This window comes from Manis pentadactyla, chromosome 3, assembly GCF_030020395.1.
Source record: "Manis pentadactyla isolate mManPen7 chromosome 3, mManPen7.hap1, whole genome shotgun sequence".
Classification (NCBI taxonomy): Eukaryota; Metazoa; Chordata; class Mammalia; order Pholidota; family Manidae; genus Manis; species Manis pentadactyla.
This window is the reverse complement of record NC_080021.1, coordinates 202,216,179-202,242,990: the sequence shown is the minus strand read 5'-3', so window position 1 is coordinate 202,242,990 and position 26,812 is coordinate 202,216,179. Positions and strand designations below refer to the sequence as shown.

Sequence of the window (26,812 nt, the reverse complement as noted above, 5' to 3'; positions counted from 1 at the left end):
TGCAGTCACAATAAACCTACCAGGGCAGCTTTGGCTGGCTGAGGTCACTTCCTAAGCTTCAGTGTGCACATAAATCAGCTGAACATCTTGGTAAAATGCAGATTCTGGCCCAGCAGGTGTGAGGTCTGGCTGGAGAATCTGCATTTCTAACAAGCACATAGGTGAGGCTGGTGCGGCTGATCCTCAATCCGCACTTTGGGTAACAAGGGTTTAAGTGGCTTGATGTGTGCAAAGTGTCTAGTGCTGTTCCCTTCGCTTCTTGGCAGAAGTTCTAGAGATCCCATCCAAGCTCTTCTCTGCTCCTGATTTACAGATGGGGAAACTATAAGCCAAAAGGCTCACTTGGCTCCCAATCCCCTGGCCTGTAGGTGGCTCTTCAAGTAACAGAAAACATCCTCAAGTTAATGAGCTCAGTACTGAAGCGGGCAGGGCACATGTTACTGAACTTCCTTTATGAAGGGGACACTGAGGCCTACAGCGGAGATGTGACTTGCTCAGGTCCACTCACAAGACTGGTGGCAAGCCAAGGCATGAAGCCAGGTGCCTGCCCTCCTCTCTTGAACCATTCTCCTCTCAGCGTGACTCTCTGTGCTATCATAAGGGCCCCCTCCATCCTTCTGGCAGAGGGACTGTCATGAGACTCCTGTTTCTGGAGAGAGGACGCCAAGGTGTGCACAAAATGGGAAATCAAATCATGTTCCAGGTCTGGAGTGCCGCCCTGGCCATGTCCAGCCCTCTCCACTGCTGCAGAGAAGCATCTGGAGTGTGAACGTCAAGGCTGGACTTGAGGCACACTCGAGGCAGGGACCTAGCATATCAACTGGAGCTTGGTGGAAGTGCCCAGGCTGGGAGGCAGGGACCTGGCTTCTGATCCTGGATCTGCAGTGGACTTGCTGTGTGACTTTGGACAAGACCTTTCTCCTCTCTGGGCTTCAAGAACTCCACCTATCACAAGGGTATGGGTTTTATCATGTCAGCTGTCCATCCCAGTTCTCAGCTTTCTCCCAGGTTGGGGAATTGAGCAGAGAGAGAGAAGGCAGGCCCCATCTAACAAGGAAGAGACAGAGAAAGGGATGGGGTGGTGGGAGGGGTGCTTGGACTTCATTATGTCCCCCCACTACCCAATTCATATGTGAGGTCCTCTCCCCAACATGACCATCCCTGGAGATAGGGTCTTAGGAAGTACCTAAGATTACGGTCATAAGGGTGGGGCCCTAATCTGATAGGACTGTAGCACAGAAAAAGGGGGATCGCTCTCTTACCCGATCCCTACCATGTGAACACAGAAAAAAGGTAGCTGTTTGCAAGCCAGGAAGAGGGCCCCCACCAAACAACCCTGCTGACACCCTGGTCTCAGACTTCCAGCCTCCAGAACTGTGAGGAAATAAATACCTGTTTTTTAAGCCACCCAGTCTATGGTATTTTGTTATGGCAGCCCACGCTGACTAATACTCAGGACTCAGACGGACAGAAAAGGAGTGAAAGGTAGGCTGTAGGGACATCAGCCAGGGCAGGGCTGTCAAGTCAGCCCTCACTGTGTGACTTGAGCCAGTGACCTAACCTCTGAGCCTCAGTTTTCCCCTCTGCAAAATAACAGGGTTTCTTGCAGATTTCAATCAACTAATGCAACTTAACACAGTGGCTGCTGGCCTATAACGGCTCTCAAGACACAGTGCCACTATTATTAATATTAAGGACAAACTTAGAGCACCTTCAGCTCACAGTGGGCCCAGTGAAGCCTCCTCCTAATGCAACTACACATCAGGTCTGGGCCACCCGACAACGCTGAGCTTTTGCCCTTGTCTACGGCAGGAAACATGCAACAGGATGATTCAAGATTGTTTGAAATAGACGAGCCAGGTGTCATCTTACTGGATGAGTTTTAGTGGATGAGTGTTTTGGAGAATAAAAACAAAAACAAAAAAGGATGATTCAATTGCTTCAGCATTCCTTTCTTTTATTTATTTGAGAAACATTTAAATAGCGTTTCCTATATGCCAGGCACTGCTCTAACACACTGACTCCTTTCACTTTTAGTAACAAGCCAGTGAGGAAAGTCCTCATATTATCCCCATTTTACAGATGGGAAACTGAGGCACCGAGAAGTGACCTAACTTGTCCAAAGTGACATGGGTAGTAGGAAGTGGAACCACAATCTGATGCAGCCATCTTGGCTCTCAGTCATGAAGTGCCGAGACCTGGGGAGAAACTTTGTGAGGGGAGCCCACCTACCCGCACCTGTGCAGCTCCCTTACCACCCACCCTTGTGCCACAGCACCCAGAACAGAGTCAGAAGCAAGGTGCTGGTGGGGGAGCAGGAAGGGGGGAGGCTGCCTGGATTTTCTGGTGCTGCAGCCTGCCCAGGGCATATCTTGAGCTAGAACCCCCGGCTAAGGCCCAGCGCCCACTGGGAAGGGAGTGTGTCTAGCCTATTCAAGCCGAATGCTCATCACAGGGCAAAGCAGCCTCTGAGGTCGGAGGGGCCCCAAGAGCACAACCAGGACCAGCAGGCCTGAGAAGTCCTGTGGGGACAGCTATGGCTTCGGGGAGGGAGGATGACCCCACCAGCCAGCAATGGAGGGGATGTCCTGGGGTGGAGATCTCCCTGGCAGTGGAGGCACCAGCATGGAGGCAGACTGATGGACTGGTGGAAGGGGATGTGATGGACTGAGATGCACAGAGCACCTAGTTTTGAAATCTCATCAGTCCAGAATCAAATTTCAGACCTGCCGCTCTCAAGTCATGGTTTCCTGCTTAAGGGACTTCACCACTCTGAGCCTCAGTCTTCACACCCCCACCATGAGCACCTACCCCATCCACCGTGATGCAGAGACAATAAGGTCATGTCTGCAAGGGACCTAGAATAGTGGAGGTGCTCTACGGGTACCTCCTGTCTCACATGAGGGGCAGGGGAGGGAAGTGTGCTGAGGATGCAGGGGAAAAGTCATAGACTTCACCAAGGCTGTGGAGGTAAATCAAGGGGGCCTCAAATCCCAGCACTACCACTTCCCAGCTGCTGACCCCGAGCCAGCCCCTGACTCCAAGCCTGTTTCTGCATCTGTGAAGCGGCGAGCTTCACACCTACTCAAAAAGCCTCATGAAGATCAACTGCAAAAATTAAATGCAGGACCTGGTCTAGAGTGACTCATAGAGTGGAGATCACTGAGAGGATGGAAACTACTGACCAAAGCTGCTGAAATTCCTATTCCTGTGCTGAGACCACATGAGTGGTAATAATCAGCCAGTCCTGCCCACCTGGAGACTCGGTGGGCACAGAGATAGAACTCAGGGACCCTGTCTGACCCTCCATGAACACAGCCTACAGATCTTGGGGAGCCTGCTGGGTGGGCAGGCAGCTGAGGACTCTCCCTGGCTTGGCTCCGGCTGGCCCCAAACCTGACTGCCCAAAGGGATACACCCTGAACACTAGGCGATGGGCTTCCCAGGACCAGGGAGCAGAAATATCCAACCAGACAGTGGTCCCTGCAGCTGAGGTGAGGAGAGGGGAGGGGAGGGAAGAGGCCTTCACCCAGAACACCCTCCACTCGCTTTCTTCATGGCTAACATTTGGAATCTCAGGCTGAGGCCTGTGAGCACTTGACCACTGGGTCCAGACCGACTCAGCCCCACTTCCTGCCCTCAAGGACCTCACTACCATTGTGACATCCTGGTGGGAGCGGGGAGCCATTGGCTTCAGACTGGGTATCCCCACGTCCTGTGACCTCCTGGAGCCAATTTGTCTCTTAAGGGAGGACCATAATCCTTGCCTGCATGGGAAACAGGAGAGGAACCAGGCTATTGACACCAAGTGGATTTCCGTGCATGGCAGTTGTCATTATGATGACATCATCGTTTTACATTAACCCCCCTACCCCTGGGAAGCCTCCGCTGCTTGCTCGAGCTGGAGCCAGAACCCCTGTCGGAATGCCCCAGCTGCCTCACACAGGCCACTCGTACCCTGGGAGCTGCACGAGCCACGTTCTTGCCTCAGGGATGATGGCATGCAACCATCCACTCCCTTAAATGTGACACCCTGAGCCTCACTGCACTGAGGACACAGGCAACTTCTCTTTCCCCAGCTTCACTCTTTAGATTTACAAGCCCAAATGTTGCTTTTCTCGGATGCGCTGCATTTAATTAGGTGTCCTAATAACAATGGAATTGCAGAAGTACTTATATCACTTTGAATTAGTGGTGCAGCTCCTTCTAACTTCTTTGAATTTTTTTTTCATCTATCATTTTTTAAAATAGAGCTCATTATTTTAATTATATCCATTTAAATGTACAGTGCAGCCCTTGGATATTCTCAGCACGAATCATTAGGTATATTAGTGAAAAAGCACTCAGAATCTATCTACATGCTGACACTCCATAATCTATTCTATTTGTGTCGCTGTAAAATAGATTTATATATAGATAACTACAAAATAGTTGCTCAAGATATGCTATGAATTTTATATTTAACCTGAGTCACACTTCAACATAAAATCTAAAGCCAGGCACTAAAAGGATATTTCTCTGTGAGTACATACTGCCCGTGGTCGCTGGTTACTGCTCCTGCCAGAATGCTGGGAGAGAAGCCAGACCAAGTGGGTCCCTGTCCAAGGAATTCCCCAAGAGCCCTGGCCTTTCACTAAGGCAGTGGTTCTCAAAGTGTGTTCCTTGAAGGCCTATGGGTTCCACAGTGGTGGCCCAGAAGCATCCATAAGGCTTGAACGAGGAAGGGGGTGTTAAGTAGGGCCTCCAAACCCCTACTCTCTCTGTCTTTGATATGCACAGCTCTGCTTTTAGTCTGATGTACATTTATGTGAGCATCTTATTTCCTGTAGTGATTGGTGGCCCCCCAGAAGATATGCCCACATGCTAATTCCCAAAACATACGACTGTGACTTTATTTGCAACAAGGCTCTTTGAAGATGTAATTAATTTAAGGATCCTGAGATCATCCTGGATTATCTGGGTAGGGCACAACTGCAATGACAAGTGTACTTATGAGACACATGGGAGATCTGACAAACAGAAGAGGGCACATGACAGAGAAGAGGAGGAGACAACGTGCCCACAGAGGCAGGGATTGGAGCGATGCAGCCACAAGCCAAGGAATGCTGCAGCCAGCAGGAACCGGAAGAGCCAAAGAATGGGTTCTGCCCACAGCCTCCAGAAGCACTACTGTCCAACACCTTGATTTCTGGCCTCCAGAATTGTGAGAGAACAAACGTCTGTTGTTTTAAGCTCCCCAGTCTGTGGGAAGGTGTTACAGCAGCCACAGGAAACTAAACCATGGCATGAGACTGATTTTGGACAATTTAGCTCTAAAGCAGTTAACGTTGCCAACGACTGTCATCCACTACTGGGAGTTTTCATTTGTTTTGTTCTTACTTATCCCTATGGCTCTGTCTGGCCAGTTAAATGCCCACAGGGCTTGCCTGGGTTGGTTTCAGAAACAATCTCTTTCTCTGGATTGTCCCAGATGGCTCTGCGAGGGCTTATGCGCACCCCATTGCATCTGGTGTGTGTAAGAGTCCCGGAGCCCGCTGGGAGACCCAACCACAGAACAGGGCCTGTGTCTGTCTCTTTAGCGCCCATATCCCAGCCCTAGCAGGAGGCCTGGGGCACAGCAAGAACTCAGTTCATACATGAATGATGCCACACCCAAGATCGCGCAGCTTCTAGTGATGAGCTGGTCTAAATATAATTCTTTCAAATCCTATCCTGGTGTCATTCCCATTAAAGCCTGTGGCTTATGACAACACAACCAAATAACACACTGGATTCATGGCCCAAAGACAAATGCCTTTTCTGTACACATTAGAAGAAAAGGCCTCTGTGATGCCAGGTGCCTGGGAGTCAGACAACTTTGTTTCTGCGTACAATTTTACATCTTTTGACCAAAATTGCTAATGTTTGAAGTTCTACCAAGTTCTAGCAAGTCACAGTTGTATGAGACCTCATCAGCACACTGGATCTCAGTCCTGCCCCTGATTGACTTGGTTTTCCCATCTGCACAACGAGTGAGTTGGAATCTGAGATTCGATAGAGGCCAGACCTCTGCCCAGCACATGTGTGTATCTCCTTGCGCAGGATGGGGAGCATGGCATCCATCTGTGCCCCAGGACGTGGCCTGAGGACCATTTCTCTCCTTCAAAGGCTCCTGCCTATTTACTCTGGTACTTCAGCCATCTGAAACAATGTTAAAGGTGGGGAGGAAAATCTCTAATCACAGTGTATAAATGATGACTTGGGTAACTCCCTATAGAATAAAACTTCATTAAAAGACTCCACTCATTAGGAATGAAGGTTAACTGGCCTCAAGCTGAGCTTAAATACACTCTCCATGAATGCATGGATGCATGGGGAGTTCGAGGAATTAATGCACATCCAGCCATGACTTCAGGGCCGTGTTTACCCTGCTAGAGAGGCTGACCACTGACCAAGTCCCCCACCTCTACCAGCTGCCCACTTACCGAGTGCAAATGATTCTTATCTATTCCTAGATGTCAGTAAGCCCCTCCGTGGCAACGCTTTCTAAGTCCACTGAGGCTTTGGGTTCCCCATTTCCCCCAGAGCTGCTCTTTCCAAGGCCTCCCGTGACCTCCTCGATCCTAGACCCCAGGGTCCCTTCTCAGCCCTCAATGAACTCCTCCTCTACCAGCAGCCCTGTACAAGCTCCTCTCTCCCCTCCAATTCTCCTCGCTTTGCTCTGGCTCTCCCAGCGGGCCTTCCACCTTCTGGCCGCTCCTCAGTCTTCTGCCGATTCCTCTTCACCAACCCAAACCTTGTACAATGACAGGCCCGAAGGATCAGTTCTAGAACCTCTTCTATTTTTATCCACGCTCGATCCCTAAGTGATCTCATCCAGACTCATGCTTTTAAATATTAACTCTGTGATGATGAATCCCAAATTGTATCTCTGGCTCGAACCTCCCTGAACTGCAGACCTGCACCAACAGCTTCCCGCTTGACACCTTCCCTCCGGTGCCCAACAGGGACATTTAACAGGTGTAAACCAAGCTGCTGCTACATTCCCTCCCTCAACTCAAGAGAACAATTATTCTGACTGCATCCTGGTGCTCTTCCCACTCAAGCCTGCAGCCTAAGATGCCTCAGGCAAGTAACCACAGGCTTCTCCATTTCAGTTAGTAGCAATTCTGTCCCTCCTCAGGCCTGGACTCGGCAATTACCCTGTCTCTTCGCTCTCTCACTCCCCACTAACAAATCTGCCAGCAAATCCTGTCAACACCTCCAAAATGTGTCCTGAACCTGACTACTGCTTTCCACCATTCGACCACCACCCTTGTCCCAGCCACCTTCCTCTTATTCCTCCTGTAACAGCCTCATAGCCAGTCTCTGGCGGAAATCAGCCCAAAGCCCTAAAATCAATGTTCAACACAGCAGCAGAGTGATCCTATTAAAAGGAGCCAGGTCATGCCACTCCTCGGCTCAAAACCCACTTATAGTCCTGAGTCTCACCCAGAGTAAGAGCCAGAGCCCTCACTCTGAGCCTCGGGCTCTCTGTGACGCGCCCCACGTGCCCATTGACCCCACCGCTAACACTCCCCACCCTGCTCCCCCGTCCCGGCCGCAATGGACCTAAACTTCCACGGGGCTCCGACATTCCACATCGGCCACCCTGCTTCCCAGTCCTGCACAGTACTTCGCCAACGTCTAACACACTTGTTACTGCTCATCCTCTTCACTGTGTCTCCCCACAGAACGAGAGCTCCCAGCGGATGGGGACTTAGTCTCACTGGCTCACTGCCACATCCCAGTACATATAGCAGCGCCTGGCACGCAGGAGGTGATCAATAAGCATCTGTTTATTGACAGATCCAAGGAGCAAGCCCTGGAGAGGTCAAGGCGGTGCAGCCTTTAAGGCATCTCCCTCGCCCGCCCCTGCAGGGCTGTTAGCGGCCTCAGTGCTTCTGCTGATGTTCAGAACTGAGCACCGGGCCCTCGCTATAGCACGGGTTGGGGATGTGTCACAGGACAGCTCCTTTTGGGATGTGAGGCTTTTTCCTAAAGTGTCAATCTTTGTCCTTTCCAATGGAAAAGTTCTCACAGGTAACATACTCTTCGAATTTCTTTAACTACCAAAACAGAGTAGCCTGATAATGCTCTGACACCAACTCTTTATGTTTTCCCCAGCTTTACGGGGATGTTAGTGACATATGACAGATGCAAGTTTCAGGTAGTCAGTGTGATGATTTGATACTGCAAAATGCCACCAGCTCTTGAGGATACAGGGTCACAATTACAATCATCCACGAGCAGACTTGGGCCTCAGGGCACAGGTGGAGGTGCTGAGGTCTCAGAGTGGCTGCCCCTCTGACACCCATCCAAGAAGCGTTTGTTCTCACACCAGTGGTCCTAGAATGGCCCCTCTGCTGCTAATGGGCTCCTGCTCTGAACCTGCCCTCTGACTCCACGTGGTTCTGGGAGCCCTCTGGAGGCCAGGGCTCCACCCACTGCTTTCTGTGTCCCTGCGCCTGCCCCCTGGCAGAGTCAGTAATGTCCAAACAGAATGGTACAAACAGAGGCTGACCAGTGTGCAGGTGGAGGTGATGGCAGCAATGATGTTGTCACGTGGTGAGTGAGGACAAGATCAGCTGAGCTGAGTGGCTACGACATAGCAGACATGGCATGTCACACCACCTTCACAGGCGCACACAACACCTCTTACTGTTCTTCACGATGCCTTGTGCCGTAGGTAGCTTTGCTTTACAGGTAAGAAAATTGAGGATCGGAGAAACAGTGACTTTTTCATTGCCACACTGCTTTCTAGTTACAAAAGTGTGATTCAACCAGGTCTGCCCGACTCAATACCTGGGTTTTTAATCATGTGGATACCTGTTTCCTCTTCTCAAAAGGAGAGAAAAGAACAAAAACACTTGTTGAATGAATGAACAAATTAATGACTAGTCATCCAGAAGCTCCAAGCATGGGGAACATACTCTCTTGTATCCTTAGTATCCTGACAGCATCACGTACATGCCAGATGCTTAAAATAGTAACACGGAAATGCCTTAAAATAAAGGAATGCAGGGTTCCATCTCTGCCACAGAGAGAAGTGCCTGGGCTTTGTGTGCACTGTTGACCTCTAACTCTCCTTGAGGTGTTCAAAGTGACTGCTGTGCTCAGACACGTCCTTTGGACAGTCTCCTGCTTTTAGTGAAAAGGACAGAAATCATAATGGGGATAAAGGTCGTAGCTTCCTCTAGCCTGGAAGGGCCAAGACAGAAAACCTACAGACCCCAATTTCCACAAACCCTGGTAATGAGGCCTGTGTCTGTTTACTATTCTACCTGTGTTTCAGATCTTCCCATCATCACCCAGGCCTTAATAACCTTCAGAATTATCTGTAGTTTCATTTCTGTCATGTATTACTGATATATTTTAGTAAATAGTCAAGTAGAAAAGATTAGATTAATAGATTAAAATTATTAACCCATTAAACAACTCTTAACAGCCTAGAAATTCAAAATAACCTACAATGCACAAATAGATCACTAGTTTGAGATAATTCTTAGGCACATAATTTTCTTCAATGTATGGTGTCAGTCAGCCACAATGCTGGTAATACTGCAGTTCAGAAAGACAGCATGAAGACTTCCAACATTAAGAGTTAATTCCCTGGTTAATTTAAACCTAAAATAGAGAAAAGGAGTCTTGAGCAACACTGTCAAGTCACAAAGTCACAGACTCCAATGATTAACAGGGTGGGGCCCTCTGGGCAAAGCTGGGAATTTCTTTCCCAGGTATCATGGCACATGGAAGGTTGGCCCAGGTCATTTAAAGGGATTATTACCACCGACAGCATTTTAAAAAAGATGCATTGCCTTCTTTTTCCAAGGGGTCTGGCAGCAGCGCAATTCAGATCCATTAGTGACATGCACTGTTCTCTCAAGACTCACCTGACTGTGTCTCCCCTTACACAACCAATGGGACCCTGCAGACCCAGGAATTCTCATCTGGATGGAATCCCCTCAACTGGCAGGTGGGGAAAGGGAGGCTACAGAGGGACCACTGACCTGCAGAGATACTCTGGGGCACCCACGGGGTCCCATGCAGACCCCATAGGGCAGGTAACACAACCAGTGGAGAGTGAGACAGTCCCCAGGCTGGTCCTCAGGCTGCATGATGTATGAACAAAGAATAAATCTACTCCCTCTGCCACCATTCCTTCCTGCCAAGACTGTGACAAAGCTACCATCCCTTTCTCTCTCTCTCTGATGCCCAACTCCTCTGGCCACTTTCTCCTTGGAAAGAAAGGTACAAAAGCTTCCCAACAGGATGGCCTCCCCACCAACACCCTGCCCACATGGACAACTGATGCCCAGAGCTGCCCAGCTGCTACCCTCAAATGTGCTTCCCCTCCTGGCATTACATCCGGCCCCTCCCCTCCAGTCTGCACCCACCAGTCTTTGAGACCAGCTGATGACAGACTGAGGTTTGTAATGGGCAGCAAGCTCTCTCCACAACACTTTATGATGAGGAGCCAGTCTTGGTCCCCCAGCACCCAGAGGCACACTGCCCTCACACGCCTGAATAACAACTACACAGTCCAGGGCCTCAAGGTTTTTGAGGTTGATAAATTAGATGTGTAGACTGCTTCCAAGCTTCCTAACCTACCCTCACCTCCCTTTCCTTATGTATAAGCTGCAGTGTTAACTAACCGCTGAGGGCTGCTCAGATTAAAGGGCAGAGATGTGTAGTATAAGGTGCCCAGCACAGCACCACATGGAGTGAAGCTCCATGCATGACAGTTCTTTCTTCCTGTCCTTACCAAGTATCACCAGACAAAAGGAAAGGTTTAGACAAACTATGAAATATATGAGCTCTTAGACCACAGGTGGAATACTCACAAATGAACATACAAGGAATGTTCAGACCCTGTGAAAACAGAGACAGCAGTGGGCATGGCCACTGTCCCTGCAGGAGAGATGATGACAGACACTAAAGCCAAGTCACTGGGGGCTGGGAAGGCGGGAGAGACCTTTCTCTCCGTTTGGAGGGTACTGACATTTCTTTGTTGTTCTTTTTTTAATTAAGGTATCATTGATATACAATCTTATGAAGGTTTCACATGAACAACATTGTGGCATCAACATTCAGCCATATTATCAAGTCCTCACCCCCCGTCCCAGCCACTGCAGTCACTGTCCATTAGCGTAGTTAAGATGCTATAAACTCATTACTTGTCTTCTCCTGCTGTACTGCCTTCCCCATGACCTACCCATATTGTGACTGCAAATTATAATGCCCTTTAAGCCCCTTCTTCCTCCCTCCCCAACCCCTTCCCTTTGGTATTACTAGTCCCTTCTTGGAGTCTGTGAGTCTGTTGCTGTTTTGTTCCTTTAGTTTTGCTTTGTTTTAATACTCCACAAATGAGTGAAATCATTTGGTACTTGTCTTTCTCCACCTGGCTTATTTCACTGAGCATAATACCCTCTAGCTCCATCCATGTTGTTGCAAATAGCAGGATTTCTTTACTTTTTATGGCTGAGTAATATTCCATTGTTTTTATGTACCAAATATTCTTTATCCTTTCATCTATCACTGGACACTTAGTTGCTTCCATATCTTGCCTATTGTAAATAATGCTGTGATAAACATAGGCATGCATATGTCATTTTGAATCAGGGATCTTGTTTTCTTTGGGTAAATTCCTAGGAGTGGAATTACTGGGTCAAATGTTATTTCTATTTTTAGTTTTTTGAAGAATCTCCATACTGCTTTCCAATTTGCAGTCCTACCAACAGTGTAGGAGGGTTCTCCTTTCTCTGCACCCTCATCAGCATTTGTTGTTTCTTGTCTTTTGGATAGTGGTCATTCTGTCTGGTGTGAGGTGGCATCTCATTGTAGTTTTAATTTGCATTTCCCTGATGATTAGCAATGTGGAGCATTTTTTCATGTGCTTTTCAGCCACTCAAATTTCTTCTTTGGAGAAGTGTCTGTTAAGATCCTCTGCCCATTTTTAAATCAGGTTATTATTTTTTGGGTGTTGAGGTGTGTGAATTCTTTATTATGTATTTTGGATGTTAACCCCTTATTGGTAAGTCATTTACGAATACATTCTCCCATACTGTAGGATGTGTTTTTGTTCTGCTGATAGTGTCCTTTGCTGCACAGAAGCTTTTTAGTCTGATGTAGTCCCATTTGTTCATTTTTGCTTTTGTTTCCCTTGCCTAAGGAGATGTGTTCAGGAAAAAGTTGCTCATGTTTATATTTAAGAGATTTTTGCCTATGTTTTCTCCTGTGACTTTTACAGTTTCAAGACTTGCATTCAGGTCTTTGATCCATTTCAAGTTTTGTGTATGGAATTAGACAACAATCCAGTTTCATTCTCTTACATGCAGCTGTCCAGTTTTGCCAACACCATTTGTTGAAGAGGCTGTCATTTCCTCATTGTACATCCATGGCTCCTTTATCATATATTAATTGGCCATATATGTGTGAGCTTATACCTGGGCTCTCTATTCTGTTCCATTGATCTATGGGTCTGTTCTTGTGCCAGTACCAAATGGATATGGATATTTTTAACCATCATGCTTTGCGTGGAAGCTGGGGGAAGCAGAAGCCAAGGGTGAGGACTTTTCTCGTGTATCAGCAAAGCCAGACAGATGGTGAGGTTGCAGAAATTTCTTGAGTTGCTTTCTCAGATGAAGGGCCTTTGTCATTAAGGGCTTCAAGAAGCGACCAGGTTGGATCATCCTAGTCACCATTCTCAAGACCATGCTTCTTCAGTACAAGGCAAGACTTGAGACCACTGAACTGATAACCTCAGGTTCAGAAGAACTTTCATTGTTTGTCAAAGAGCACCAGTGGAGATTCATGCTGGGTGGGGGGACCAAGCACAGGTTCCCTAGGGACCCTGGTCATGTCCCTCTACTGGGCCAACCCCAGCTCGAGAATCATCACAATGCCATTTGGCAAAAATGAGTCACCAACTTGGGTGTGCTGAGTTGTAATTTGTGTATCTGTGGCTCTCTAGAGGGCAAATGGAAGGATATGTTCATATTTTCACATTATCTGCCCTATTTGCAGAGTCTAGATTTAACAGTAAGTGATTAAGCAGAGAGTGAAATCTGTCCACCAAAAAACTCTGGCCACTGTGGACTAAGTATATGAACCCCCAGTGTCAGCTTGCAATTTACGATTTTTGTGGCCCAACCTTTCCCAAAATTTGGTAGCATGAGAATTCACACTTCTGGAGATCAAATCTGAGCTCTAATAATAGGAACACGTAAACCAAGGGTCAAGATGACGATGCAGCTTGATGAAAATATACCCAGAGTTCTCAAAATAATTAATTCATTCTGCTAATACCACACTGATCATTCACTAGCAGTGGGACCTATTGTTACTGTGAATTTTTCTGCAAATGAAGTGAATTTGTTTAGGGCCATTTTTACTGCTGAAAACCAAAATGCTAAACATGAAGATATTTAGAAAATAATTATATAGCTGCACACATGTGGTTATCAGATTAAATGGTGAAAAACCTTGGCTTAAAGAAGAAGACTCAGCTGGGCCCAGAGCTATTTTACTGGGTGATCTTGGATGAGTCTATTCCTCAATTCCCTCTGAGGAAGAGTGATGCCAATCACTGTATCAGAGGGCCTCTGGGAGGAGCAAATGAGGTATGTATAAATGGCATGACACAGTTATGAGATCCGGTAGGCCATCCACAAATATGAGCTCCCATCCCCACCATCATCCCCACCTCCAGCCCTCTCGGGTGTCCAGACTCTCTGAGAAATCAACTGCCACCCCACCTATCGCCTCCGAGGAATGGAATCCGGCATGGTGATGATGGTGGTGATGAGAATAAACGTTTATTTAATACCCACAATGGGCCAGGCACTGTGTTAAGGATATATATATTATTATTATACTTAATCCTCACTGACAGTACTATGAAAGAGGAAATATATAATGTAATTTCCATTTAACAGAGGAGTAAACAAAGATTTTATGTAACTAGTGCAAGGTCACACCACCTGGCAGTATGTAGCACCAGGATCTGAACACAAGCAGTCTGGGCAATTCAACACTGTACTAAGCTGCAGGGCCTTTAGTGAAGCTAGAGAGAGGGAAAGATAGATGATCAGCAGACCAGGCATGGAGAGGGGTGCATTTTTGGGTAGAGGACTCAAACAATGCTTTGCTGAACTGGACTCCTCAGGCCTGAAAACAATAGCCATTCAGAAAAATCACTGCCAAGCCTGTCTTCTGAGGTCCTGACCCCTTGATAACACCTTTAACATCTTGCCCTCTACAGTTTATTCTCCTTGTGGTAGCCAGAATGATGCTTTTAAAGCCAAATCGTATCACGCCACTCCTCTGCTCAGAATCCCCAGTGTACGCCAAAGTTCTGACAAGAACTCCAAGGCCCTGCACAGCTTTATCAGCCTCCTGGCTGTTGCTCCAACACAAGGCACACATTCCTGCCCCATGGCCTTTGCACCTGTTTTTCTCTCTCCCTGGAATGTGCTTCCCCCAAATGGCTATGTGGCTCAGTCCCTCATTTCCTTCAGAGCCTTGTTCAGATGTCACCTTCTTGGTGATGCAATCCTCCCTCTGGCTTTCCCAATCCCCCTCTCTGCTTTTCCAGCGCCTTTTACCATGTGACATACCATATATTTTATGTATTTATTACATCGCTTCCACTCTCACAAGACATCAGCTCCACAAGGCCAGGGATTTCTGTCTGTTTTGTTCTCCGCCGTATTTCCAGCACCTACATCAGAGCCTGGCACTTAGTACGCACTCAATGAATATTTGTGGAATGAATGAATGGTTTTATTGTCTCCTCCCCCATGCCCTAGCTCCCTGTCTACAAGGTCCTCATCACTCATTCATTAGGCAATTGGTATACACAGTGAACAAAAGAGTCCCTTAGCCTCTTCTATCTCTGGTTTCCTAATCTCCAAAAGGAGAGGATTGTACTAGGTTATCTAGAGTCCTTCCAGATCTGAAAAAAACCTTCAACTGACCAAAAAAATATATATAATTCTTCATTATGGTAAGTCTAAGCTACATTTACTTGACTATAAAAACTGCATTTCCTGAAGAATTTTCCACAGCCCCCATGCCTCTTAGAATACATGAGGTTTGGCTACGGTTATGCTGCGTGGTTTGTAACCTGCACATCAGGTCAGCATTAACCTCAAGGGCCGGAATCACTGGTCTTATAAAATCGACCCAGGTTGGGTTACAGGGAAATAAACCAAACCACACTCAGTTGTTTCTTAGGATCAGGAACACCACCTTCTCCTTGTCTCCCTCAATTTAACACTAATTCTTTAGCAGCCCACACTGTTGGTTTTGGGGTTTAGCCAGAGGCCCTTTGGAGAAGTCACAAAATTAGGTGTTCCAGGCCAAAAGGCAGGCCTGGGATGAAAACAGACCCTGGTGTAATAATACAGTGTGCTGCTGCACAGCTGGGAGCTGGGAGCGGAGGCCCACCGCAGAGGGTCGGGGTCCTTCCAGGTCATCCAGACCAGGGCCCTACAGCCTGACTGACTTCAGCAAGCCTCAGGCCTTTGTTTCTCCATCTCAAACAGGAACTAAGTGAGTCTGAATGTTTACAAGTCTAAACCCCACCTGGCCAATCTAGCCCAAGGCCAGGACTCAAATTCACCAGCGGCATCAGCTAAGGCCTACCTAATTTCTCTTGACATTAATGCAGAATTAATTCCTCAGACTACATGTTGGATTGTTAAACAATAATATTGCTTTGGTCTCTCAAAGATGCTCTATGAACTTTAATCACAGGGTCAATATAAACTTACTTGTGAACTCCTTCGAAGTCTCTGCCTTCTTGACTAGCCCAGCCAGTGGCACGGCCCCTGACCGCTGACAAGCTCCTCTAACACTGATCACTTCCTACCACAGAGTGAGAAGGCATGGTGGTTACGTATACACACCAGAGGATTCAGCCCTGGGTGGGCATCCAGGCTCTACTGCTCAGTCCTAACTGGGCAGCCTGAGGCCTGTAAACCTTTCTGCACCTCAGCTTCATCATCTATAAAGTGGGAACCATTAGAGTACCTCCCTCATAGGAACTTATAAAGATTATATGAATACATAAGAAATTATTACATGTAAATCAGCTCAGAGCCTGACATGTAAGTGCTAACCAAACAGTAGTCACTATTTTTAGAAATTTCTTCTTTACACCTGAAGTCACACATGGCCCTAAGATCTAAGCTGGCTCTTCCTGGTTTATATTCTGGCACTGTGGTAATACCACGAGGCTCTATCACTGAGTATATGCAGGCCTAGGCTAGTCAGGGAGAGCAAACAGATAGCACATATGCCATCCTCCCCATCCCCTGACTGGAGCAGGCATCACTAATCTATTTCAGCACTCTCAACCCTGACTGCAGCCTGGAGCTAGTAAGACTCAATTGAGAGCTTCAGGCCGCCACTACCTCTGCAGGGAAACCTGTCTGTTGTCTTCTGATCTGGTGTGGGAGAGATTCATGCATTAGAAAGTGGGGAGGAGTCATGAGAAGATAGAGTTTTGTCTCTGTTCAAGGCTACAGACCCAGCAAACACCCAAATGTCTGTTGGGTAAATTTATTAATATCAAATCCATCTGAGTCCATAATACACAGCACTGGGCCTAACATAGTAGATGCTGAATAAACAGAGGTCAGTGAGGGACGCTGGCTAGACCCTCACTTGAGCACAGCATTACTGAGTAGAGAAAGCACCTGGCTGTGACAGGCTCAAGGCCCCCCACTCATCACAGGACCCTGAGCAGGGCCTTTCCTCCCCATGTGTCCAGTGGGAGGGTGGGACTAGACACAGCTCAAGGCCCCTTCCAGACCTGACATTCTGATCTGGGAAGTACTTCCAGGCCCTGTCAGTTAAAGGACTCCCACTGTCACACAGGCCAGAGCCTCATACACTGTTCTCACATAGAATCCCACTACCAGGGGCCCAGAAGAGGAACACAAGGTATCGGACAGCTGCTGGCCACGTGGCTCACTGCCAACATTCACAGTCCCAGGCCCAGCAGTGCACCCCTCCATTCCAGCCTACATTCCCAGCTCCCATCTCATCTCCACATCTTCTCCTACCCCATTCAGTGTATCCATCCCATAAACATTGACTGAGCACCTGCTAGAGGCCAGGCCTCCAGCAGTGATCAAGGCAGACACAATCCCTGCCTATGAAGTTGGTACTCTGCGGTGAGAGGCACAGAAAAGTACATAAATAAGTGGAGTCATTAAAGAGCATAAAAAGGCTACAAGGGGCACAGGCCACAGGCCCCTGAAGGAGTTCAAGGAAGGCTTCTCTGACGGGAGGCAGGATCAGAACCCAAAGGACGAAAGGGCCTCACTAATTGTGGGCAGATCAGAGAAAGAGCATTCCAGGCAAAGGGAACAGCAGTTGCAAAGGCTCTCAGGCAGGAGTCAGCCTAGGCTGGGTATCGGCGCTCTATAGCCCTTTGTGTATTTCCTACGGCCCTTCTGAGTTCCGCTGGCAGAGCAGAGGACTGGCCACAGAGACCTATGGCCTGCAAAGCATGAAGCATTTACTCTTTGGCCCTATGAAGGTAAAGCCGGCTGACCCCTGTTTTAGAGTGTTAGATAAATAGAGAGAAGGTTGGGGTAGCTAAAAAAGACTGAGAGAAGCGGACACTAATATATGAAAAGATTAGGGAGGTAAGTGAGAGCCAGGCCATGCTGGGTTACATGGGTCACAGTGACCTCCAGCCTGGTGTCTTTGCCTCTATCCCACCTGCCTCTAATGTACTCTGCCAGGGTGATATCCCAGAAACACAGAGGTGAACATGTTACTCTTCTCAAAGAACTATAATGGCTCCCTGTGTTTCCCAAAGTGTGTTCCAAGAAATATCCACCCACCCCCACCTCCACCACTGGCTAAATTTCTATGAAAGGGTTCCATGGTTAAGTAAGTTTGAGAAACATGGCAGGCATTCTCCTCTCTTTGTCTCTCTCCCTCTCACCTAAAAGACTCTGCAAAGTCCCACAGCCAAGAAATTTGTTGACTATGTTTAACCCACTGTCCTTCAAATTCATTCGGCCACAGAAGCCCGTCTTCCCACAAGAATCTATTAACATTTTGAAGAACCAGTGTTCCAGGGGCCAGAGGGCAAACTCCTCAGCTTGGCCTTGGCCATCTGACCCCCAACTCCGGTAGGTAATCCTAGAGCCTGTTCCATCTCTCGTCTGTCCCTTGCCTTCTTCCTGCCTCCAGTGCCCCAGATAAGGTCATGAGGCCGCTCCCGCTCTGCGCGGACCAAGGGAACAGCAGCCAAAGGAGCAGCAGTGCCACGTCCCCAGTGCCCGCCTGAGCCACTGCTGGTACCCATCCGCCACGGCTCTCCTCGCCTGCGCTGGCAATGGCAGCCCAGCTTTCCTTCAGGCACCACCACTCCCCCATCTCCCGCCAGCTGCAAGGGTGAGGACAGACCCCTGGTGTGGCCTGCTCTGCGGTGACTGGTGCAGGGGGACAAGCACAGGGCCGAGGCTGGGCCGATGAATTCTAGACTAGGATGGGACTGGCTGCCCTAGAGTTCACAACTCAGCAGCCAAGGTGGAATTCAAGCCCAGTCCTTCTGGCCATCTTATGCTTCACCTCTCGGTCCCCCCCAGCTCGAGTGCCCCAAGGCCAGTTAAAAAGTAAGTCATCCTCAGTCCAGTCACAGGGGCTCAGAGAGGGCACCAGGAGGGCTGGAAGGGGCTGTCCACAACTGTACCTCCTCCCGGGAGGAACGGGTACTTCTCGGCAAAGGCTGAGGGCCTGGACCATGCATTAGGGCAGAAGGTGAGGACCAGAGAGAGGTGGTGGTCAGTCATGAGACCAGGGACCAGGAAGGGTGCGACTGGGGCCAGGGGAGGGGTGTACCTGTTCGCCGTGCTTTTCCTTCCAGCCGCACTGGCTCCGTCAGCCTGCAAGAGAAACCCAAAACACCCACATCAGCAGGGGGCAGACACAGACTCTACCCGCGGCCCTCAGACAGAGACGTGAGCAGGCCCTGGGCCTCTGCTCCATTCTCCCAGGATGGAAAAATATGCCCCCAGTGGTAGGAAGGAGTCAGGACATTCCCAGCCCCACCCTCACCAATTGGCTTGGCCCTTTGAATCCAGCTGAGCACCCATTGCCAACACAAACCCAGTAACCACAGAGCCCTGGGGACTTGGTGAAAAGTCAGTAACCAGCTAAGTCTGGGATTGAATTGCACCATTTTTATCTTCAGCTGGGATTTCCAATAAAACGGCAGCCGCAGATTTATTCCTACCAACCAGAGGGGGAGAATCCTATTGTGTTAAAATAGTCTGTCCCCTGCCCCTACAAGCAGGGAGAGGCAACGGTGTGCAGTTCTTAACCTCTTTTATTTGGGGATGGGGGGCAGTGGGAGGTAAGGCTGACCAAATCAAATTTTCAGAAATCATGAAGTTCTGGTTCAGATGCAGAGACGGAGGCCCTGGGTGAGGAACTTGTTGCTTGACATCTCATGAGGACTGAATGACAAATATCTCGGTTCCTGACTCCTAAGTTGTCAGGGAGACACCTGAGGGGACCTCTATCCAGAAGCTACAGGAGGCTGAAGTCATGGAAGCAGTGTCTAGTTTCTTGAGCACCACTGGCTGAAGATGCATTTCCTGGCTGTATGAAAACACTTATTAATAGTAATCGTAGTTAGAATGCTGCGGGTGTAAAACTGTGGCACACATGTGTTTCCAAATTCAGAAACCTTCCAGTTTTAGAAAGGTAGTGTAGCACATGTGTTCTCTATTTTGAAACAACCCTACAGGGTCTGCAGAGCCCCAGTACTCAAGCACATTGATATTTCTACAGTGAAAGTTAGGCAGTCGGCCCTGTGCGAGACAAATGAAGATGGCAACTAGCCTCTTCTCCCTCCAGGTCTAGTACTGCCACCTCATCAGTTACAAAAAAATATTTGTGTTCAAATTTCAGGATTGCAGAGGAAGGATTTGCAGACCTAAAATAAAAGCAATAGCAGTTACCTTCTGGTGAGTGCTTACAGGAAGTTGCAAACTGGAAAAACCAGATGGCAGACTTCGATTCAAACAGTATATGTGTAAAAGCAAAGGGATTTCACCCCTCAAAAGGTCAGACTTCAGCTTCTGAGACCAACACACAGTCAGCTAGAGCTGACCCACCTGGTTCTCTACAGTCCTCACCACTCCCTCTTGCCTTACACCCAACCCTCCAATCTGGGCCCTTGGTATCCAGACTCATACCCCCTGGCTAACTTCCCATTAGGCACTTGCGCATGGACACGTAATGCTGCTCATTTAATTCTCTTGATAGTTCCCCTAACACACATACACATTGTTCCCATTTTACAGATGAGGCCATGAGAGACAAGGAATTTAAGTCATTTATCCAACATCCCACAGCTACAAGCCCAGGTCTGGGTCACTCCAGTGCCCGCCTTCCTCTGCTCTGCAATATTTTATCTTCTGCCAACATTTAGGAGAACCATTTGGGAAATGGGGTGAACACACACAGCCCCTGGGTCCCACACTCAGGAAATGGAAAGGTGAAGAACAATTAGGGGTAGAAAGGTGAGGCCTGGAAAGGAGAAATCAATGGGATGCTGTTGTATTATTTCAGTGGAAGGAACAAGAAAGCAGAAAATGGTTTGCATATCATTTCACTGGGAGCAAAAAAACAGGCTCAATTACAGTCTATTTCCAACATTTTACATTCCTCAAAACTTGTGTGTAAAGTGGACCAGAAGTAGTTGTTTTATGTTCATAACACAAGAGGCAGAAATAGTAGGGGGTAGACACAGAGAGCTTAAAAAAATTGTTAAGTCCCAAATGATTTCTCACCTTTCAGACTCAACTCTGCACATGTATTTCTAACATTTCAGACATATTTCTAAAGTTGCCCTTTTTTGTCCTTTTCCTTCACAACTTCAAACAGAGTTGACCAGTTCAAGTGCAGGGAACATGTGGCTGCGCAGGGGAACAGATTCTTTTCAGCACTCGCAATCACCTGCGCCTATGTTTCCTTTTTATTATGACACCTGAGCTTCTCATCGCATATGGCAACATTCAGTTTTGTTTTCTACCCATTTTTTAAATAAAACTAAGGCAAAATGCTAAAAATGTGCAGGTAGCTATCCAAACATTTTGTAGAAGTCCAGGTAGTGCAACTGGGGAACCAGAACTGCTGGAGGGAGGAGCATTACCTCGGCAGGTGTGATAGGTCTGCTGATTGGCAGATGTGGGAAGTTGATATGGGCAGGATGTACAGATGGACAAAGGGCACAGTGAGAGATGTCCAAGACAGCACGTGTCAGTTTCACAGCACCTGTCAATCCCAGCTTTGGGCTGAGTCCAGACCCCACATAGGGTACAGCCTCTCAGGTCCACCCAGCCCCAGTTGAAGGTCACAGTGCTGAGGGCATGACTCTCAGTTATAGAGACATCCGTAAGACACGAGGCCAGCTTTGTCTGTGTCCTCACAAATACCTCATAGCAATCTCTACTCTCTGAATTAAGCTGAACCTCTGACATAGTTATTTTCCTAGGCCCAGTGGTCCAATACCAACAATTTCATATGATTCAAGCTAAACTACAAACTCACTCTTCCCCAGTGTAATCTGATCTCATTCTCAATTTGACCTGAAATCCAAGAACACAGGGTTTAGAGTCAGATGGTCTGGAGTCTGAATCCTGATTCTGCCATTTTCTAGTTGTATGATCCTAGGTAAGTCACCTGCACACTCAAGGCCTCAGTTCCCTCATCAGCAAAATGGCAATATGCCAATCCTAGGACCCATCTCATGGGAACAGTGTGATGCCAGTAAAAGTACTTAGTGTGGGTTCAACTGTAATAATAATAGCAATCATTAATAACCCTAGATAAAGCTATAAAGACCAATATTTATTGGGTCCAGGAAACTGAGGCACAGAAAAATGTTGTGACTTGTACAAGATCGCTTCACAGATGAACAAGTGGCAGAGCCGGTCTGGATTGCACCACGGGTCTTCCCAGCCTTTCTCGGACCTGATCTGGGCTGCAAGTTGGCCTCTAACGAGCATCCGTCAGACCCCACCGCCCTGAGGCCTTCTCCAAAGGGCCGGTCAGAATGATGTCAAATATAGTGATGTAGGTAAAGTACTAAGCACACGTCAAGTATGTATCATAACCACTTACGTAATGGAAACTGCTGCTATTACCACTGGACCATGTGTTTCTGAAGATGAAGTTTCTGCCTGGCTCTGTCTGGGTCTCAATTTGTACCTTGGACAAGCTCTTTCCTTTCCTTGGACCTGAAGTTCTCATAGTTGAAAATGAGGATGGGAGACATGAAAATTAAATCAGATCATCTCCCTGCTCCTTTCATCCGTTACTCTCTGTGGAACTGACCCAATCCTAACTGAAGCCCTCTATGGCAAATGAAAAATGGTGGGGACGGTGGCCCATGAGGGACCTCCTTCTCACTCTGACAAAGGTGGGGGTTAAGGCATCCAACTCCCCCAGCTCTCCATAAAGGCACCTGTCCCCCTTTCCCAGCCACATCCATTCCTTACACACCAGCTTCTCCTTAGGACCTGGCACAGCTATTTTTGGTTTCATTCGACCCTCCTCTTCCCTCCCAAATGAATGTTAAGTTGTTCTTTTCCATTCCCTTATTAAGGATTTTCTTGGAAACAAAATATTATTCCAAACCCAGAAATTTTATTTCTAAATTTGTGGAAATGTAAGTTGTAAGACATTAGCTGCATTTCACATTTTGTGCAAATGGCAGAAACAGGCAATTCGTGTGCTACAGGATGGGGGCTGGCCAACGATTTCGATAAAATAAACCCTTTTTTAATTTAAATGCTAATGCACTGAATTAAAATTTAATAACTGAGGAAATTGAAAAGCCGAGCAGGAATATTGGAAATAAATCCAAGCAGAAACAGCTGAAATTAAAAATTCTAGAGAGTGGGAGGATAGCAGCTAAGCTGTCTTATATGATTACATTTTTTTTTTTCAGAATGAAGCAAAAAAAAAAAAAAATCCTATCTCTCGCTGGCTCTAGGGCAGTAAATCCACAGTGCTGTGATTTATTGCTCAATTTTCCTGAGGGAAAAAGGCTTTCTTTCATGCTGAAATATTTCATAAATTTCAAGCCAGCATAAATTCTTAATTTAAAAGTTATGGAGGTCACATTTAGTGCACTGGTACGATTCCAAAATCTTAAAGGAATAGCAGCAACCAAAAAAAAGCAAAGAGGAGGGGTAGAATTTGCTCCTCTTTTTTTTTTTCTTTTTTTCATTTTGGTTTTAATTTATGAGTTGAAATTTCATTATTAAAGATTTCTTCCTGGACGGATGGAATCTAAGCACATGGGAACTGGTGTCTGTTTGGAAATCTGCTGCAAAAGATGAAGAGATAAAGATTTAATTCAATTACAAAAAAGCTTTTTTTTTTTTTTTTTTTTAAAGCCACTTGAGGAATTTCTGGTAAAAATTTCCTCCCTTCGTTGCCCGGGAAGGGGTGACAGTGGGGGAGGGTGGCCAATATAATTGCTTCCCTTAGATCTCCCATCTTTTGTGCACACTGATATATTCATTTGTTATACAGCTGTTCAGCGGCGGAAAGAATGCTGGGGCGCCCATAATTCTAAGCAAATCAATCAAAAATTAATGATTTGTCATGCTTGCACAATGGAGGAAAACAGCTCCTTGGGTCCTGGCTGCCTGATCTCAAAGAATGAAATGCCTTTCTGCAATAAGAGAGCCAAGCCGGAGGCTCAGGGAGGCTGAGGTGCCACTGAGGCTCATGGTCCTGGGGCACACTTTTCTGTGGTGGTGTAATTAGAATCTTGCCCCCACCCCACAACTCAAAAATTGCTTCCTTTCTGGAGCCTTCAATGACTCCCCCTCCCTCAACCAGATTTGATTTGTCCCTGTTCATTGTTCACCCGACACTCCTAATAGCACCACCAACTCTATGGGATGGGGACCACCGGTCCTGGAGTGCCGATCACCCCAGACCGTGTGCTCCTCCTGGACAAAAAGACTACATCCCACACATGGCTATGTCTCCAGCACCCAGCTCAGGGTCTGGGACATTGCAAAAATTCAACCAAATATGGTTGAATCCTTAATTAGTTTTTCTTGGGAAATACTGGTAACAAGGTTGCTTAGATGAATGATGAACTGCATTGTTAATTATATTTGGATGAAAAATAACAAGCTTCAATAATCAATCACTGCTTCATTCGTTCAACAGTTTTGAGAGCTTACTGTGCTGGGCTTTGGGTGGAAAACCTCAAATCCACTGGTAGGCAATTCCAAATCCCCAATGGTCCTGCCTTCTCAGCTGCTCTCTACTCTCAACATGCTCAAAGGTCTTTGTAGTCTTACATTCTTTCTTACTAATTCACGGGAATGTTATATTGGCAAGTATCAAATGCATATTACTCCAAAATACATCTGTGTACTTCATACATATGAATGTACGGTAGTGTGAGTATAAAAAATTCTGCTTTAAATTACCAACTGACATAACTGCCTCTTATAGGAAGGGGCTCAGCCTCAGCAGCGAGTGAAGCCATGCACCCTGGACCTGGGTGCCTGCAGGAGGCCCTGCACCTGTGCAAAGTACCTGCCAGGATCTGCCCAGAAGATGATTCTATGTCCCCTACAATTTACTGAGGACAGCAGGACAAGTGGGTCCAAAACAACTCTAGCCTCATTTACATATCTCTTTCCTTTCCAACAGCCATTGGATCCCCAAAATTTAACCTGAACTTTCCGTGTATCCTCAATTACTGAGGCACAAGATTCAAATCAGGAGAAATTCATTCATCTGACGAGTATTTACTGAGCTCCTTCTATGTCTCAAACATTGTTCTAGGCAGTTGGAATATATACCTGCCCTCATAGCAATTACATTCATGCTGGGGGAGACAGCAGCATTCGGGGTAACACATTAGTAAAATATATTGTACTCTAGAAAGTAGTCAGTTCTGTGGGGGAATAAGAGAAGCGTGAGGGGTAATCAGAATGGCAGGGCAAGGGAGGAGCTGTGGGCTACAATTTTAAATAAGGTGATCACAGTAGGTGTCATTGGGCAAACCATGGCAGGTGAGGCCCTGTGGTGTCTGGGAAAGAGGAAATAGCCAGTGCACAGACTGAGGGCAGGAGAGTGCCTGGCATGCTTATCAGGGCATCCGGGGCAGAGTGAGTGAGGATAAGGAGAGGGAAGGTAGGCCACGCAGGGGTGTGGAGGCCTCTGAGGGCTTGGCTTTTATTCTGCAGAGCCCTGGAAGGTTTTGGCAGATGACAAATTTTGGCTTCCATTTTCAAAAGATCATTCTGGCTGCTGTGCTGAGAGAAGCCCATGGGGCAAGGTAGAAGCAGGCTGGAGGCCGGAGAGGAGGTTACTGCAGCAGCCCAGGTATAAGGCAAAGGTGGCTGGGACTGGCAGCAAGAGGGTGAGGAAGCACTGGGTTCTGAATATATTGGAACACAGACCCAACAGGACTTGCTGGTGAACTGAATGTGAGGTATGAAAGAGTCAGGGAGGATTCTAAAAATTTGGGGCCTCAGCACCAAGAAAAGTGGAATTGAGTCTCTCTGATACACGAAGATATTAATCACTGGCACAGCATTAAATTGTATAGCTCACTACACTGCATCCAATCCTCCCAATGATCCTGCAAAGAAGACACTGCAGTTTAACTACCTTCCTCTGACCAAGAATTAACCAAACATCCAGAGACACCAAGTGACTTTCCCAAGGTCACACAGCTAGCTAGTCAATGGCAAGCCCAGGGCTCACATATGTCTTCTCACCCAAGTCGATGGGCATTTCCTCTACACACTTGGCCCTTCAAACTTTAGAACTAACAATGCAGGTGGACTGTTTTCTATCTAACCACCTGCCCCAACTTAAGCATATGGCAGTCCTGGCTTTTATCTACCTGGTGTTCCTGAAAAAACACCTATTTAGAGTGACTGTGTCAACACCGAAAAATAGCTCTGTAAGTTACAGAGATTCCATTCCCAAGAAACCAAATATATTAGAAATTCCCTAATTAGACCTTGCTTCTCAGGTCACACTCAGTGATACGTTTCTAGAATGGGATGCCTGGTTTTTAATTTTGTATTTGCTTTCCCAAATGAACATGGTTACTCAAAGCCACTGACTGTTCAGGATTCTAAGCTTGAGGGGTGGGTGGAGGCTGCCAGAGAAGGTTCTGGGTTAAGAGAACCAGAATTCAGAAGGGTCATGCCGTTTTTCAGTAGACATTTACAGAGTTCATACCAGATGTGTGATTCTGAGCAAAGCCTTGGGAGTTGATATTAAGATGAATTAGATATGGTTCCGTATTCATTCACCTAAATACTACCTATTAAGTGCCTACTATGTGTTAGGCACCAGGGTAGGAACTGTGGCTACAACAGCAATAAGAACAGTGGGGAAGACATGCAGTGATTACTTAATTACTTACACTATCGATTTATAATTACCAACTGAGATATGGGCTTTGAAGAGAAAGCCCTGGGTTCCACGAGCATCTTTGACAACAGGATCCAATGAGACTGAAGAGTCAGGAAGAACTTCCCTGAGGGAGGGATGTTGGAACAGGGTGCATGGAGCTCCCACTCCATGGGGGAAGTGTAAAATCTAGTCTCAAATGAACCTAACACAGTTGAGTTGCAGGAAGTGAGGAAAAGGGTGTCATCTTGCTTGGCTGGGAAGCCTAGTCACTGAACCTTCTCTGAGGACCTCCACCTCTGGAGGAAGGAATTAGCCCACTGACAGGCCCAGGCTCACATAGGTAGCTCCC

The 26,812-nt window shown here is 47.2% G+C and overlaps 1 protein-coding gene across 21 annotated transcripts in view; it reads right to left on the bottom strand.

The window, feature by feature from the left end:
* ZNF618 (zinc finger protein 618) overlaps nucleotides 1-26,812 on the bottom strand; it is a 114,933-nt gene that overhangs the window by 62,201 nt on the left and 25,920 nt on the right. For all 21 annotated transcript variants that reach the window (XM_057498946.1, XM_057498947.1, XM_057498944.1 and 18 more), the window contains exon 2: nucleotides 18,886-18,929. In XM_057498946.1, the coding sequence (XP_057354929.1) occupies nucleotides 18,886-18,929 (44 nt within the window). The remainder of the gene's footprint in view (nucleotides 1-18,885; nucleotides 18,930-26,812) is intronic.